Source organism: Chelonoidis abingdonii, chromosome 3 (assembly GCF_003597395.2).
Source record: "Chelonoidis abingdonii isolate Lonesome George chromosome 3, CheloAbing_2.0, whole genome shotgun sequence".
NCBI lineage: Eukaryota > Metazoa > Chordata > Testudines > Testudinidae > Chelonoidis > Chelonoidis abingdonii.
Window position 1 is genome coordinate 114993824 of NC_133771.1, and position 14917 is coordinate 115008740.

The 14917-nt window shown below is 39.2% G+C and overlaps 1 protein-coding gene across 2 annotated transcripts in view; it reads left to right on the forward strand.

Moving 5' to 3' along the window:
* Positions 1-2667: 2667 nt before the first annotated feature.
* GRM1 (glutamate metabotropic receptor 1) overlaps positions 2668-14917 on the forward strand; it is a 291902-nt gene continuing 279652 nt past the window's right edge. The window contains exons 1-2 of one of the 2 annotated variants that reach the window (XM_032794554.2): positions 2668-2785; positions 4096-4981. In XM_032794554.2, the coding sequence (XP_032650445.1) occupies positions 4219-4981 (763 nt within the window). In that variant the 5' untranslated portion in view covers positions 2668-2785; positions 4096-4218. The remainder of the gene's footprint in view (positions 2786-4095; positions 4982-14917) is intronic. The other variant, XM_032794533.2, reaches the window with a different exon arrangement.

Below are 14917 nucleotides of genomic sequence, written 5' to 3' on the forward strand. Positions count from 1 at the left end.
TCTACTTCCTAGCAGAGTTGGTGAGAAATTTTCCAACTGAACATTTTGCTATGAGAAAATGCAGTTTCAAAAATTCAAAAAGTTCCACAGAAAAATGTTGATTTCAACAAAATTTTGTTTTGAAACAAAAGTCAAAAAGGAGCATTCTGATAAGGGAAAAATGTTCTCTTTGACCTTTTCAGAATGGAACATTTTGATTTTCTGTTTTGAAATGACTTTTTGTTTCAATGTTTCACATTTTATACTATGTAGTATAAAATAAAAAAGTCAAAATTGGAGTGAAACTTTTTCAATTTCATTAAAATTAAACATTTTGATCAACCCCAAATAATTTTTCCCCACCCAAAAAATCATTTTACAGGAATTTAGTTGTTGCTTTCTTTCTATTTTGGAATGTAAAAAATTCACATTCTCAGACTTCCCCACAAAAATCCAAATCCAGCACAACTCCATTCACCCTATTGCCACTCTATCCCCAATGCTCCTTCCAGCTTCCTTGCTTGCCACCCATGCCCCTCCACAATGCTGTGTAGTCCTATTCAGCTCCTCTCCTGGGGCTGCTACATGGACACCATGGTATCCAAGAGGTGGTGATGGTATCTGAAGAGTGGTGATGTGGGGTAGCCAGAAAGGTAAGTGACCAATGATAAGGGAGGGGAGGTATTCAAGTGTGGCAAGTTTATGGAAGGAGAGGCTTTTGGTTGTGGGAGCTGGGTGGAAGGAACCAGGGTTGTGTGGAGGGATTGGGGTGAGAGAAAGCCGAGAACCTCTGTGCTGAGGCACTGACACTAGAAGAGTTCACCAGAGCTGCTGTCTTTTTTTGCCCCGACAACTCAACCTCCATTTCTTCAGAGAGCCTAGATATCTTTCCCTCCCACCTCCATAGCCCTATTTCTTCCATATGCCCAAACCTACCCCTATTCTTCATGCATCCTCCCTGCTGGCCAGCCCACCTCCCTGCCTCCCCAGGGATTCTGTGCTGCACAGAACTGGTGAGTCAGGAAGCAAGGCTGGTAGCATCAAAGAAGAGAACTGGGTGATGGGACTTGACTGTTCGGTTGGCTAATCTTGGCGAGACTCGAGTTATCCTGAATTAGAGGAATGACTCTTTGTATGAGGTTCAGGCATGGTCTGTGTCTGAAATATTATCACAATGTGTGTCTGTGTAAAGTTTGGCATTTACAGGGTCTGTGATTGTTCAGCTGGAGGAACTCAAAGGAGTGTTGAGGGGGAATATTTAAAACAGGTAGCATTTTAAAGTTTTTCCTCTGACAAAGTTAGTGGTACTAAATGTTTTACTTAAATAGTTATATAAATAGACCAGTTATCTTTTGAAAGGTTATTGTGCCAAAATTGGAGGCTACACTGAATTATTCAAGTGTGAAATAGAAGGAATTTATTCCTGTTTTTAAGTGTAAGTCTAAATGCAACTTGAATAGAAAAACCAACGAGGAATCCTTGTGGCATCTTAGAGACTAACAAATTTATTTGGGCATAAGCTTTCATGGGCTAAAACCCACTTATGAAAGCTTATGCCCAAATAAATTTGTTAGTCTCTAAGGTGCCACAAGGACTCCTTGTTGTTTTTGCTAATACAGACTAATATGGCTACCATTCTGAAACTCGAATACAGGTGACTCCATTATATAGAGTGTGTGTACATATACACCCTTATATAGGCACACACATGAAACTGTACAATATGCCTGGAAGGGAAAGCAGCCCATGAGCCTCTCATTCAAGGATTCTGCCATTATTTAATTTATTACCTCCTGATTTGGTAACACAGCATATAATCAGTTATTATTTTATAAAACTCATTTGTCCCCACTGTCATAAGTGATAGTAAAAAGTGTGTACCAAGGTTTGTTGTGGTTGCATTTATATGTTATATTAAGTCTTTAATAATGAATGCGTCTCACAAATAACTAAGCAGCATAGTACATAATCAGTTCTGCCAATGGGAAAGAGCAAATATTACACAGGAAAGAGAAACCAATGAAACAGTATTCACCAGGAAATAGTCTCTGAATGTTCAGTAGTTAAACACTTGTCCTTGTCTTTTTTTAAAAAAAAACTAGACAAATTTCAACCTCCACAGACTATAGACTTCCCAGAGGGATGGAGATCTAACTTTAACTTCCACACAGTAAACTAAAACACCCGAGACTAGTGGCGGTGATACAAGCCGGTCGTTCGAATTATGATTATTCAGTCTGGCATTATTTTAATCTGACATGACTCTTAGGTGCTTGATTTAGATTCTTCTTGACCTGAAAACTGGAATCTCAATTTCTTTCTCTTTACCTCTGATTTATCTTGGTACACTAGTTTTTATTTCAACAGCAGACATTAAGAAACCTTCCAAACGAGTCAGACTTTCACATTTATCTACATCAAATACATTTCAATCAGCCCCCTCCCCCCAGCATCACACTCTGTTTTTATTTGTTTGTGTGACAGGGAGGTAATGAATTACGGTAGCTGAAAGTCAGACAAAACATAAGGCTGTTTTCTGGGTTATATTTCTTTTCTTGATATCCAGACAATAGCTAAAGAAGTTAAGGAGGGGGAGAAATGACTGATCTTTATGTATGAGATAATGGATGAGCCTTGAATGACCTGTTTTTTTTTTCTTGCGGTAAAACAGTGTTGAAGAAAGATGGCACTAGCGTACAGCCCATATCCTCCCATCTGACTGTATCAGCGCTAAAGCTCCTGTTCGCAGGAGAACTACCAATGACTGCTTTGACCAAGGAAGGAGCGAACTGTCTCACTGATTCAGGTAAGTCTCAAGTTTAATCTTACAAATAAACCAAGATTTAAGGTATAGCGCCGCAGATAAAAGATCCAGACAAAAGACACCCAGGCGACACATTCCAGGTCTGTCTGGCTTTCGGGCCAGTTTGAGACGCCTCTTGTGTGTGGCCGTAGGATCAGGAGGGAGAAGCGGGACTGGTGGCTCCTCAGAGCATCTTCCAGTCTCTCGTTCTCCCTCGCGCCCTTCTCTCCATCCTTCAGCAAAGGGGGAGAGACCCGAGGGGCGAAGCCCTGGCTCGCTGCTTCCTCCTCACGGACCTGATCCTGGCACGAGAAGCCATTCGGAAAGGATGGGCTGCTGCAAGTAGGGGGTTTGTCTGTCTGTGTGTTGGGGGGAGGGGTTGTGATAGCGTGCGAGATCTTGGCTGCGGTAGCAGCCACAAAGGCAGAGACGCTGAGAAGTTTAGGGGAAGCCCTGGCAGGAGGTAAAGGGACAGGGCGGGTTGTAGGGAGGTCTGGCTCTCCTGTGCGCTGTCCTGGGTGCTGAAAACAGAGCCATCCTCGCCTTGCAACGGGGAGTGCAAGCCCAGCTCAGCAAGTCAGTCCTCCTGCCTTCCCTCTCGGCGGCCGATCATCTTTAAACTGCATTAAACTACTTCAATTAGAACCGCCTGGCTCCACACCTCTGGGTGCCCAAAGTCTGCAGGCAAGGCAGGCGTGCCAAGAAAGCACACCACTACTTTATCTGTGGTTGCCTTAGTAACTAATACTGTATGTATTTTCCCCGGCTTTCATATTTGTGTCTCTTGTTGAATTTTCCCTTTAAACCCAGAAAAGTTAATCTAAGCTGTAATGGGTTTATTTTTTTTTCTCCTCTGACCTTTAAATGACATTTTCCTTCACTGGAAAGGCAGATTTCTCTCTCTCTTTTTTTGAAAGTGGATTGTTCACATCCAAATGATGTTTTTAAATGACAGTGAGTAAAGTAAACCCTCCCCCCCTCCTTTCTGATATGGTGACCACTGAGGCAATGATAAGATTTTTTTCTGATTAACTGGCTTACAAAAGTTTTAAAACTTGTCTGCTATTCTATCATTAGTTTAAAAGGTACAGGCAGCAATCTCTTTGTCTTAAACACATCTGTGTATGCACACGTGTGTCTATGTATATATTCTTCCTTGAAACTTACACTTGAGAGCCTCTTCTGATGTGCACACTTAAAGAAATATTTATTTCTCCAAACCCTTTTAAGATAAAACTGATTTTTTATTGATTGCTGCCCTGACACAGTTTTCTCTAACAAATGTGCGTTATTCCTTCTTCCTATGTCAACAGGATACAGTTCAGTACTATGATGACTCCTTTTGCATCTGAGAGCCATTTGTTTAAGGCTATGCTGTAATGGGATTTAGAGCCACTTGACAAGTGACGGGCAAGAGGCTGGTATTTCCTTCAACAATGTGCAGACAGGAGGAGCCCATGAAATTTGTAACCTGCATTTGGATGACATCCTGTAACAAAATGATTGGAGTGGTGCTGGTCTTTTTCCCTGCTATTTTCCTGGAGATGGATATTCTCCCCAAAAACACTGGCAGGAAGATGCTGCTGTCAGGAGCTTCCTCGCAGCGATCAGTAGCCAGAATGGATGGAGATGTCATTATAGGTGCCCTCTTCTCAGTCCATCACCAACCGCCAGCCGAGAAAGTGCCAGAGAGGAAGTGTGGGGAGATCAGAGAGCAATATGGCATCCAGAGAGTTGAAGCAATGTTTCACACTTTGGATAAAATTAACTCAGACCCAGTACTGCTGCCCAACATCACGCTGGGCAGTGAAATCAGAGATTCCTGCTGGCACTCTTCAGTAGCACTCGAGCAGAGCATTGAGTTTATAAGAGACTCCCTGATCTCCATAAGAGATGAGAAAGATGGGACCAGTCGATGTGTGCCTGACTCTCTACCCCAACATCAGAGCAGGACCAAAAAACCCATTGCTGGGGTGATTGGTCCAGGCTCCAGCTCGGTTGCTATCCAAGTTCAAAACCTGCTCCAGCTCTTTGATATCCCTCAGATCGCTTATTCTGCAACGAGCATTGACTTAAGTGACAAAACTTTATACAAATACTTCTTGAGGGTGGTCCCTTCTGACACCCTGCAAGCCAGGGCCATGCTTGACATAGTCAAACGCTACAACTGGACCTATGTATCCGCAGTCCATACAGAAGGTAAGTATGGAAAAGCAATGCACCTAGAATCAGGCTAATCAATTTTTCTTCCTATCCCTTTTAGCCGCTCTTTCCCCCATACCCAGAGAGCAGCCATGAGCTTCTGGTAGCAAGCTATAATACCACTGCATGGTGTGCTACACAAGTTTGTCTTTTACGTGATTCTCTTGCTCCCAGGTCACCAGCAGCGACCATCTAACTGACTAATGTAGAGGAGTGCTTTCCACTAAGAAGAAACCAAGCCCTTGACTCTAAATTTAAACAATTAGTCTATTTGTTTGCATTGTTTCCCTGGGCAAGTCAACTCCACCCCAGGGATACCAACAATTGTTTTTTATTAGTAACCTAGCTTACTTGAAAAAATAAATGGAAATAATGCAGTTTCTCTCCCCCTCCCCCTACTCAACCACTGTGGGATCTGAACAGTGTTTCTCTTCATCCAGGGAAGTTAGCGCTGAACAAATTGTTAGATAGTGTCCCAACTTGTGTTCAAGCGACAGACTGGATGTGGTTAAGTATAAGACCTTGTTTAATTTCAGAAGAAAAGCAGTGGCAAAATTAGACATACCCAAGACTTTTAGGTTTGACCCTGTCCCTTTACTTCTCATACATGGAAAGATTTCACCTTCTTCTTGCAATCATTCATTTCAAATTAAAAAGATAATTGATGTGAGAATGTGAGAATCTAGAGCTGAAGTTAATAATGGTATAAAAATCATTCTTAAGGTGTGACTGCTAGTGAAATGAAGAGATTTTTATAAACCAAATCCTGTAGTGTTGTTAGTTTTTTTTCAGGCAGAACAGTCACTGATGTTCAATTTTGACTCAGTTCTCACTCAGATAAAACTCTCATTGACAAGTGCTCCAGGATTTGGCATTATATCTGTTCTGTAATTTCTGGGACTATACACAGAGAACTGAATCCTGAAGGCATTGCTCTGATATATTTTACAGAAATGTTTTGTGATGAAGTAAGTGTATAGACGTCCATTTGACAGGCATGTCGTTCTAATATTCAGTAAAGTGTTACTATTATATGAACAGAAGTAAAAATCGTACTATATAGAGATAATTTGTATTCAACAAGTTTAATTAACTTTAAACTAGTAAGTGAAGGAATTGTAAGATCATGCTATTTAAAACTGGAAACACTGGTTTATAGATAGAACATTGTTTTTGTCAAATACAACCAAATTTATATTACCAGCTAAATTGAACAAAAGGAAAACTCTTTCAATACAATATTGTGACATTTCTATAGTCCAATCATGCTGCTGAACACCAATTTTTTACATAGTAAATTACAAACCTGATTTTTTTTCATTGCAGCACAGAGAATAATACATTTATCCAAGTAAATTCATATGTAAATCTGATTTATGATTCCCTTTAAATTAATGAACTAAATAGTCAACTTTGTGCTCAAAGATATGGCCAAATGTAAACACTTTAAAACATATATTGCCATCATGAAAGAAAGAAATCATCAATAAGACTTGCAAATGTCACATTCAAAGGTGAATTGGATTAACCTGGACATATGAAACATGAAAGTGCTGCAATTCTGAAAAATGTTAGAGCAGGGAACAATGACCTGATATTTGCAGTTCATTTTGTGCCCTGTCACAGATGAAAAAACAAATTGATGTACAGGGTGGAACCTGAGATATTAAAATTCTTGGATGATTATATTTTGTGACAGTCAGAGTGAAAATACACAGTAACGGGCAGCTCCTCATCTGGTATAAGTTGTCATAGCTTCATTGATTTCACTGGAGCTACACCAGTTTACACCATTTGTGGATCTGCCCCTCAGGGATCTATTCTACTTCTATGTGCATATGTAACACCCATTAATATTACTTGGAATTATCTTCCCTCTTGGGAAAGAGAATAGATTATTAAAGTTATTTGTTATTTTGGGGCTTTTTTAAATCATGGTATAGGAGACTTTTCATGGTAGCAATTTCACTTACTACATAGGAGAACTTTTAATTAGCTATCACTTTTTAAAATACCTTATTAACTGACAAGGAGTGTTTCTTGCAGGATATTTTTCTGATATCCAGGGTGATACTTTTGGAAATGTTGAACTAATTCTGTTTCACAATGTGATAAATTCTTCTGCAGTATCAAGGGATCATTCTTCAGATTACTCAGCTTTCATTACTCCCTTTTGCATGTGCACGCACACACACATACACAATGCCTCTAAAGATTGTCTCTAAATCCAATTAAATTATTAATTATATTTAGTAGCACCAGTACATACATATTTGTTGAGCTTTTTTCCAGAAGAACTATAGAATACCAATTTATGAAGTATGAAAATTGTCCCTCCCTCATCCTTTTAAGGTAAAATTACTGCTCAGGAACAGTGTTGCCTTTGCTTCTTTACAATTTAAAATCTTATGCATTAACTGAGATCTAGATTATGAGACCGCTTCCCTCTTCCCCTTCCCAATTCCTGTGGCATGCAAAGCACCTTCCTACTTTGCATTACCAACACAAGAGCCACTCTCAGCACCAGTCCCTGTGAACAGGGGCTTCTCCAGATTTGCTTCCACACCAGCTCACAGAGCAGGGCTAGTGCACCAGAATCTATACCATCCTTGCAGAATGTACCACATATGCAACTCCTATGTACACCATGCTTGAGGAAGATTGTGGGTTGTAGCATTGTGGCTTGGCACCATCCTCCACATAGGACTCTGAAAAGCATACACATTTCTTACAAAATGCACAGGCAGTATCAGCGCAAACTTTCCATCACACAAACTTTCCAAAGAGCTTCAGATGTGGGTGGACCACCCCGGGCATCAGACAACTGTTCCCTTCCCATGTCAAATCAATCTTTGGCCCCCCCTGCCCACAAGGAAATGAAATGAGATCACCAATTCATTTGACATAACCACTAAGCAGCTGTCAGATAGCAGATAGTAAGGCAGTACTGACCTTGTCTGGATTCAAATAGGTAACCTAGAAATTAGAGTCTCCATAGTCCTTCTCTGATACTCAAAGCCATTCCTGTTCTCTTGCAGTGTCACCTTCAGACATAGCTGCCCCTAGAACAGTTCAGAGCAAACAAACAATATCATTGTGTAGAGATTATTCTATTTTTTAATAATGATCATAAATAATTGCACACACAGAAATCTGTTGTCTATATAAAATGGCTTCTAATTAGTTTATTACATCTGGTATATAGTGACAATGAGGACAGGCAAAGAGATCCAGTTTGTATTAGATTGTCTTTTTGGTAGTCCATGAGAGCTTATTCTTTGTTCATTGAACACATGGAGGTTTATTCTCCATCAGAGCACAGGACAAATGCAACTATTGGCATTTACCTGCATAAAATCCCTGCATATTTATGAGAGATAGATCTCTTGAAGGTATGGAATATCTGTCTTTTGCAACACTGTTTTCAGGAATACATAAACAATGTACTAAGGTACAAATTACTATAATGTTAGTTCTAACACTTTATTTTCAAAGGTGTATATAATTCCACTGGAAAAAAAATCATTGTAGACTAAAACTGACCCATAAAGCTTGCCAGGTAAGAAAAGGGCAAGTCATTTTGCTTGATCATGTATCTCAAATGAACACAGTTGCACATCAGGAAAGTGCATTATTTTCAGCACATCTGCCTAGGCAAATTTGTATGGCCATATAATAGCTGCAAGACATTTTCTAGGCTATTGTTTTTTCAAGGAACCTTCAAAGAGTCTTCAATGCGCAGGATTTTTTTCATTAATGTGCACATGCATCCTCTCAGCTTTTAGGGCTGATTCGGAAAAGTATTTCTGTTCAGAAAAGTACTTAAGTACATGCTTAACTCTAAGTATCCACAGGTCAAGAAGGATGTTTGGTAAATTGGAGATGGTTCAGAGAAGGTACCGCAAAGATGATTAAAGGACTGGACAATATGCCTTAAAGTGAGAGACTCACAGAGCTCAATCTATTTAGCTTAAGCAAGAGGCGGCTAAGGGTTAACATAACAGTCTTTAGGTACCTACATGGGAAGCAGAAATTTGATCATAAAGGGCTCTTTAATCTAATAGGAAAAAAGTATAAAAGGCCTCATGGCTGAAATATGAAGTTAGACCAATTTACACTGGAAATAAGGCACACATTTTTAACCATAAAGATAATTAACGATTTGGAGCAACTTACCAAGGATTGTGCTGGATTCTTCCTTGAACAGTTCTTCTAAAACAGTGTTTTTCAACTCAAACTTTCAATGTAGACTATGTCTCAGATTTCCAAAGGGGGCCCACAGCTTCATCTGAAATTTTTTAGGGGTCCACAAATGGACAAAAGGTTGAAAACCACTGTTCTAAAAATATGCTGTAGTTCAAACAGGAATTCATTCAGGGAGGTTCTATGGTCTGTGTTAGATGGAAGGTCAGACTAGATATCACAGTGGTCCCTTTCAGCTTTATAATCTATGAATAAGGCTCAACATTAACTAATGAAATATTTGGCATGACTATAAAGATTTTTTAGTTCAGAGTAGAGGATGTGGGCTTTATCTTCATTTCTAATTTTTGTTTGTTTTTGCTTTGTGGCCATACCTGTCACATATTCTCCACAGTAGCGATTCACAAGAAACTCAAACATACAACCACTTATGAGTAAAGGATGGAAGCTGCATAACCTTGGACATGTCAAAGGGAAACATTCTTTTGGCAATACTATGTAATAAGCTTGAGAGTAGAGAACTCATCATGATAGTTTGTATGGGCTAGAACAGTGGCTCTCAACCTTTCCAGACTATTGTACCCCTTTCAGGAGACCAATTTGTCTTGCATAGTCCCAAATTTCACCTCACTTAAAAACTACTTGCTTATAAAATCAGACATAAAAATACAGAAGTGGCACAGCACACTATTACTGAAATATTGCTTACTTTCTCATTTTTACCATATAATTATAAAATAAATCAATTGGAATATAAATATTATATTTACATTTCAGTGCACAGTATATAGAACAGTATGTAAACAAATCAGTGTCTGTATGAAATTTTAGTTTGTACTGACTTCACTAGTACTTTTTATGTAGCCTGTTGTAAAAGTAGGCAAATATCTAGAGGAGCTGATGTATGCCCTGGAAAACCTCTGTGTACCTCTCAACCAGGGGTTGAGAATCACTGGGCTAGAAAATAGCTTTCATTTTAAAGATATTGCATTGTTTGGGGTGATAGATCAAGAAGCACCTCTAGATCTTTGTGCATCTTAAAGAAGTACTTCATTTCTGTTAAATGCACAAGGGCAGTAAATTATGGAAATGGACAATGGAATTTGTTAAACCAAAAATATGATACATTTAAACATTGTGTTCAAAAATTATTCAGAAACTATTTTTGATTTCTGTGACTATACCCACTGGGCCAGCTGTTTTGCTGGTGCAAATTGGCACAGTTCCAATGGCAATGCACTAATTTAGCAGCAGTGAATTTAGCCCTATGTTTTAAGTATTCACCAAATAGTTTGGATTAATAATGTTCAGACTATGGGTTATTCTCAAACTGTTCCCTTGAGCTATTTATTTACTATTCATAGTGTAACTGATCGCATGGTATGTTTGGAGAAGTGCCACTTTTTTAAACGTGAGAATGATGGATTCGTAATAGTGAATAGCAATTTCAATACAAATTAGTTAAATTTTTAGAATTCACAAACATATTCATGAGTACATTTCAGTGGTTACAAGAACATTTGCAAACAATGAATAGTAGGACCTAATAAAGAGAAGTGATTTGTACCGAGATGTTTATTCACAAATATATTCACCAAGCTATTTCTTCACTGTTCAGCCAGCTTTATAAACCTCATATGGGATCTCTGAAGTCTGATGTTATGGGGGAGAAGTAGAGAAATTGAATGTATATTTGATCAAAACCAAATTTAGTGTAAGGACAGAGACAAATGGAAAGTCAAGTAGTGATTGGAATTTTCTCTGCATTGACCTCACTAATTATATTTATAAGAAAGTGGTGAGAAAATAATTTACATTGATTGATATTGACAAAAAAATCTTGCTTATGACAAATACAGTAGAGAAGTTATTCAAGAAAACTTCCTTCTTGAAATTACCTTATTACCTTACTAAATTCACAAAGAATCAAGCTTTTCAGCTGCACAAGTCTCGAGTTATATCAGTTCAAAGGACTCATCTAACTTCCACATCTACCATTTCAGAAATATTCCTAGGTTTCACATTTATGAGTTGGCACACTGGGTTCATTTGTGCCAGTTGCTTCTATTTTTCTCTATTATCCTCCTGCTTTTAGACTGGTACATCCCACAGTCCCAGTATGCTACAACAGATTTTCTGTGTCGATACAAATTGTTTTGAAACCAAGTCAAAAGAGCTAGGGTTTCCAAACAAGCTATGTGAAAATGTCTTTAAAATGTTATTTTGACCACAGAGTTCTTAATATTAAGGCAATCTTGCCTTGGTTTCTCAGTCAGAAAAAACTAAGGCTATGGAAAGTTTAGGTATCTGGCTACTTATGGTAACTTCCATTAAGAAAGGTATTTTAGGAGACTGGAAGGTTCAGGGGATTGACAGCTTTAACAGAATATAGATATGTTCTCATCTAGATCATTGATTCAAATACAGACTAGGACATCAGTGATGGAAAGTCATTTCTAATGCTGACCAGCATATGAGAAATGAGTTGTGGTCTCGGTATATTTTCTAGCTGACAGGTGTTCACAACACAAAAACCACCATCACAGATGGCACTAATTAACATCCCTGCTGGCAGTCTCAGCAGAAAGGGCAGCAACTGACTCGACTTGGACTCTTAAATACAGTACCTTCTCTCTTCTAGAGGTGACCTCTTCATGTCAGTCTTGAGACACATTGTTAGACCAGTGTGGGGAAGTTTGCACATTCACCAACAGTATTGTATCTGTCCTGTGGAGAAATAGTTGCAGATATGTCAACCTGACTTCTTTCACAAACACTAAAATTAATTTAATATTTAGAAAATAAACTAAACTTTAAAGGATTTCTTCCAGAAAGGTATACATTCAAGATGGATTAATACATGTACAAGTAGAGGTAGAAGCTTATAGTCATGCATGTATATAAATCTAGGGTCCAAATGGACTGTTAAAAGAAGTGGGAGAATTTCCATAGACTTCCGCAGAGTTACAACCACTATATCGGTGGTGAATATAACACTAATTCTTGTCTAGATCCTGCAAGCAGCTCCTTGTGGACTCTACATCAATTCAGGACTTCACTGAAGTAAATAGAACTTCAGGCAGGCATAGGACTCTACCATGGAGAGCTAGTTGCAGGATTGGGGTCATTGGTTGGAACCCTGCCCTTGTTAGAAAGCCAGAATGAGGAACATAGTTGACAAATAATGTATAAGCAGAAACCCAAACACACATGGCTTTTTTAGTAATTTGTATTTGTTTTATTTACCATATAAAACTATCTCTGACTGAAATATCAGTCTCCAAGCAGATGACTCAACATGCACATGCGAAGGCAACACAATACACACTCTTTAATATGTGCCTTCATTTTTCATTACCCATTAGTGACTGTTGTAACTGCAAATTACATATAGCTAAATAATACAAGATACAAAGCCAATATGTATTTGCTGCATTTTGTCATATGTGGGGAGCCTTTTAGTGAAGTGAACAGTACTGTGTAGCACAAGCTGTCTTTTCATCTGTGACATGCCCCTGGCTGCATGGCTTGCCTCAGTCAAAAACACAGTGTGATATACCTTTCATTTCATTGAAAGGCATCCCACAGGTCACACAATACTGTGGCCCTGTGACTGAGCAATTTTCGTTTGTTTGTGTTCTCTTGTACATGTTTTTAAAACAATTGAATGGCAAAAAGATTACTTGTACCTTATTAATAACTGGTGAGGTATTATAGTAACATTAATCATTACGGATCTGATCCTTAATTCTTTATGTGTTCAAAACTACCAATGAAATCAGTGGAGTGTTGCTGTGATAGGCATTTTAGAAATATTGATAGCTAAAATAGATAAGATGCAAGGTCATACCTGAAGTGAATAAAATTATCCATAGCAATCACAGGTGAGAGATATTGGGCCTGATACAATGCCCATAGAAGTGAATTGAAAGCCTCTTATCGACTTCAATGGACATTGAATTGGGCCCAACACTCATATCATGTATTGGTCTGTTTGATTATGGTACTAAGATTCCTCAGACAGTATTACAGATTGAGAGGATGCCCGTGTGCAACTACATTGATCTCAGCATTCTCTGAAAGTTATGTAAAGTTTCATGTAGGCAAATAGCATTGTGTTTAGCTACATATTTGAGGATTTTCATACACATTTTTTATTCCACCCAAGTAAATTATCCAGTAAATTTAATCCTTTTTTCTGTCTGCAGATTTTGATTTTTATAAATGTTTTCATTGTTTGCAATTGTTTGACAAGTGTTTTACACTCTTATTAATATGTGGACATGTATTTGTACAAAACTGCAATTCCTCCAAAATTTAGGCAAACAAAAATCCACCTGTGTAAAAAGCAAACAAAAAGGGTCATGAATTTGGTTGAACTGACAGCTTTTCAAAATTTGACTGAATGTTCATGAATAACATTTTACAGTGTTTGACGAGGCTATAATGACACAGTATGCATGCATCTACATACACTAGTCTATAACAGTATGTGAATAACTGTCATGGGGGAGGGGGAAGAGAGCTCTCACTCTTAGGCCTGATCCACACTAGAAGATTAGGTTGATTTAACTATTTTGGTCAGGGGTGTGAGAAGTCCACACCCCTGTGTGGCATTGTTAAGCTGACCTAAGTCCCTGTGTAGACAGCACCAAGTCAACAGAAGAATTCTTTCATCGACCTAGCTACCAGCTCTCCAGGAAACAAATTACCTACTCCAAAGGGAGAATTCCTCCCATTGGTATTGGTAGTGTCTACACTGAAGTGTTACAGTGGCACAGCTGCAGTGGTGCCACTGTAGTGTTTTATGTATAGAGAAGTCCAAAGTCAAACACACCTTTCCAGGGAAGAATATTTGACAACAGTAAAATTGGATAAGAACATATGTCAGAAAGCATCTTTTGGAGGACAACAGCATCTGGGTTAAGCTTCAGATTTGAGTATTGGATGATGCTAGTCCTGCAAATGATTATGCACTTCCCTTTTGTGGGCTCCACATGTGTGAATAAGGAATCAGGACTGGGTACTTAATATGGCTATCTTTATAAAAGCAGATCATGACCCAGAAGATCCTTATTTTATTCTTCTGTAGGAAAAGCCAAGCTAAAGCAGTCTTCACAAAACAATTAGCACATGGGCAGCGGGTATAATAGGCAGGGGAAGCATTGCCTCCCCTAGCACAGCCATCCCTGCTGCCCGACACCTGGGCCATGGTTCCCCCCCACACCTGCTCTGACCCTTCCCCGAGGCTCCCATAGCTTGTTGCTGCTGTCTGGGGTGAGTCTTCCTCCTCTCCTCTCCTCCACCCCATCTCACCTCCTTCCCCCCTTGGAGGTCCCCGCAGCTCCTGGCCACATCTCTCCTCATGTCTCACTCCCCATGGGGTGTCTGTGTGAGTGTCAGAGAATGCAATTGGGGAGTCAGTGGCAGACAGGGGGTGGGGAGTGAGAAGGTGAGCGGAAAGGATCCCTGGGGGTATGTCTACACTGCAAAGTTGTACACAAAATTTTTGTCTTTCACAGGTACTTTAAAAAGCCCCTCCCCTGCCTGCAAAAGACAAAAGTTTTGCTGATGCAAGTGGTAGCGTGAACGTGGCTTTGTTGGCAGGAGAGCTCTCCTGCTAACAAAGCTAACGCTACTCACGAGGCTGGAAGTATTTTGTTGGCAAAAGTGCTGACGAAGTACCGACAAAGAGCGTTTACACATGCTGACTTTTAATGACAAGGTTGT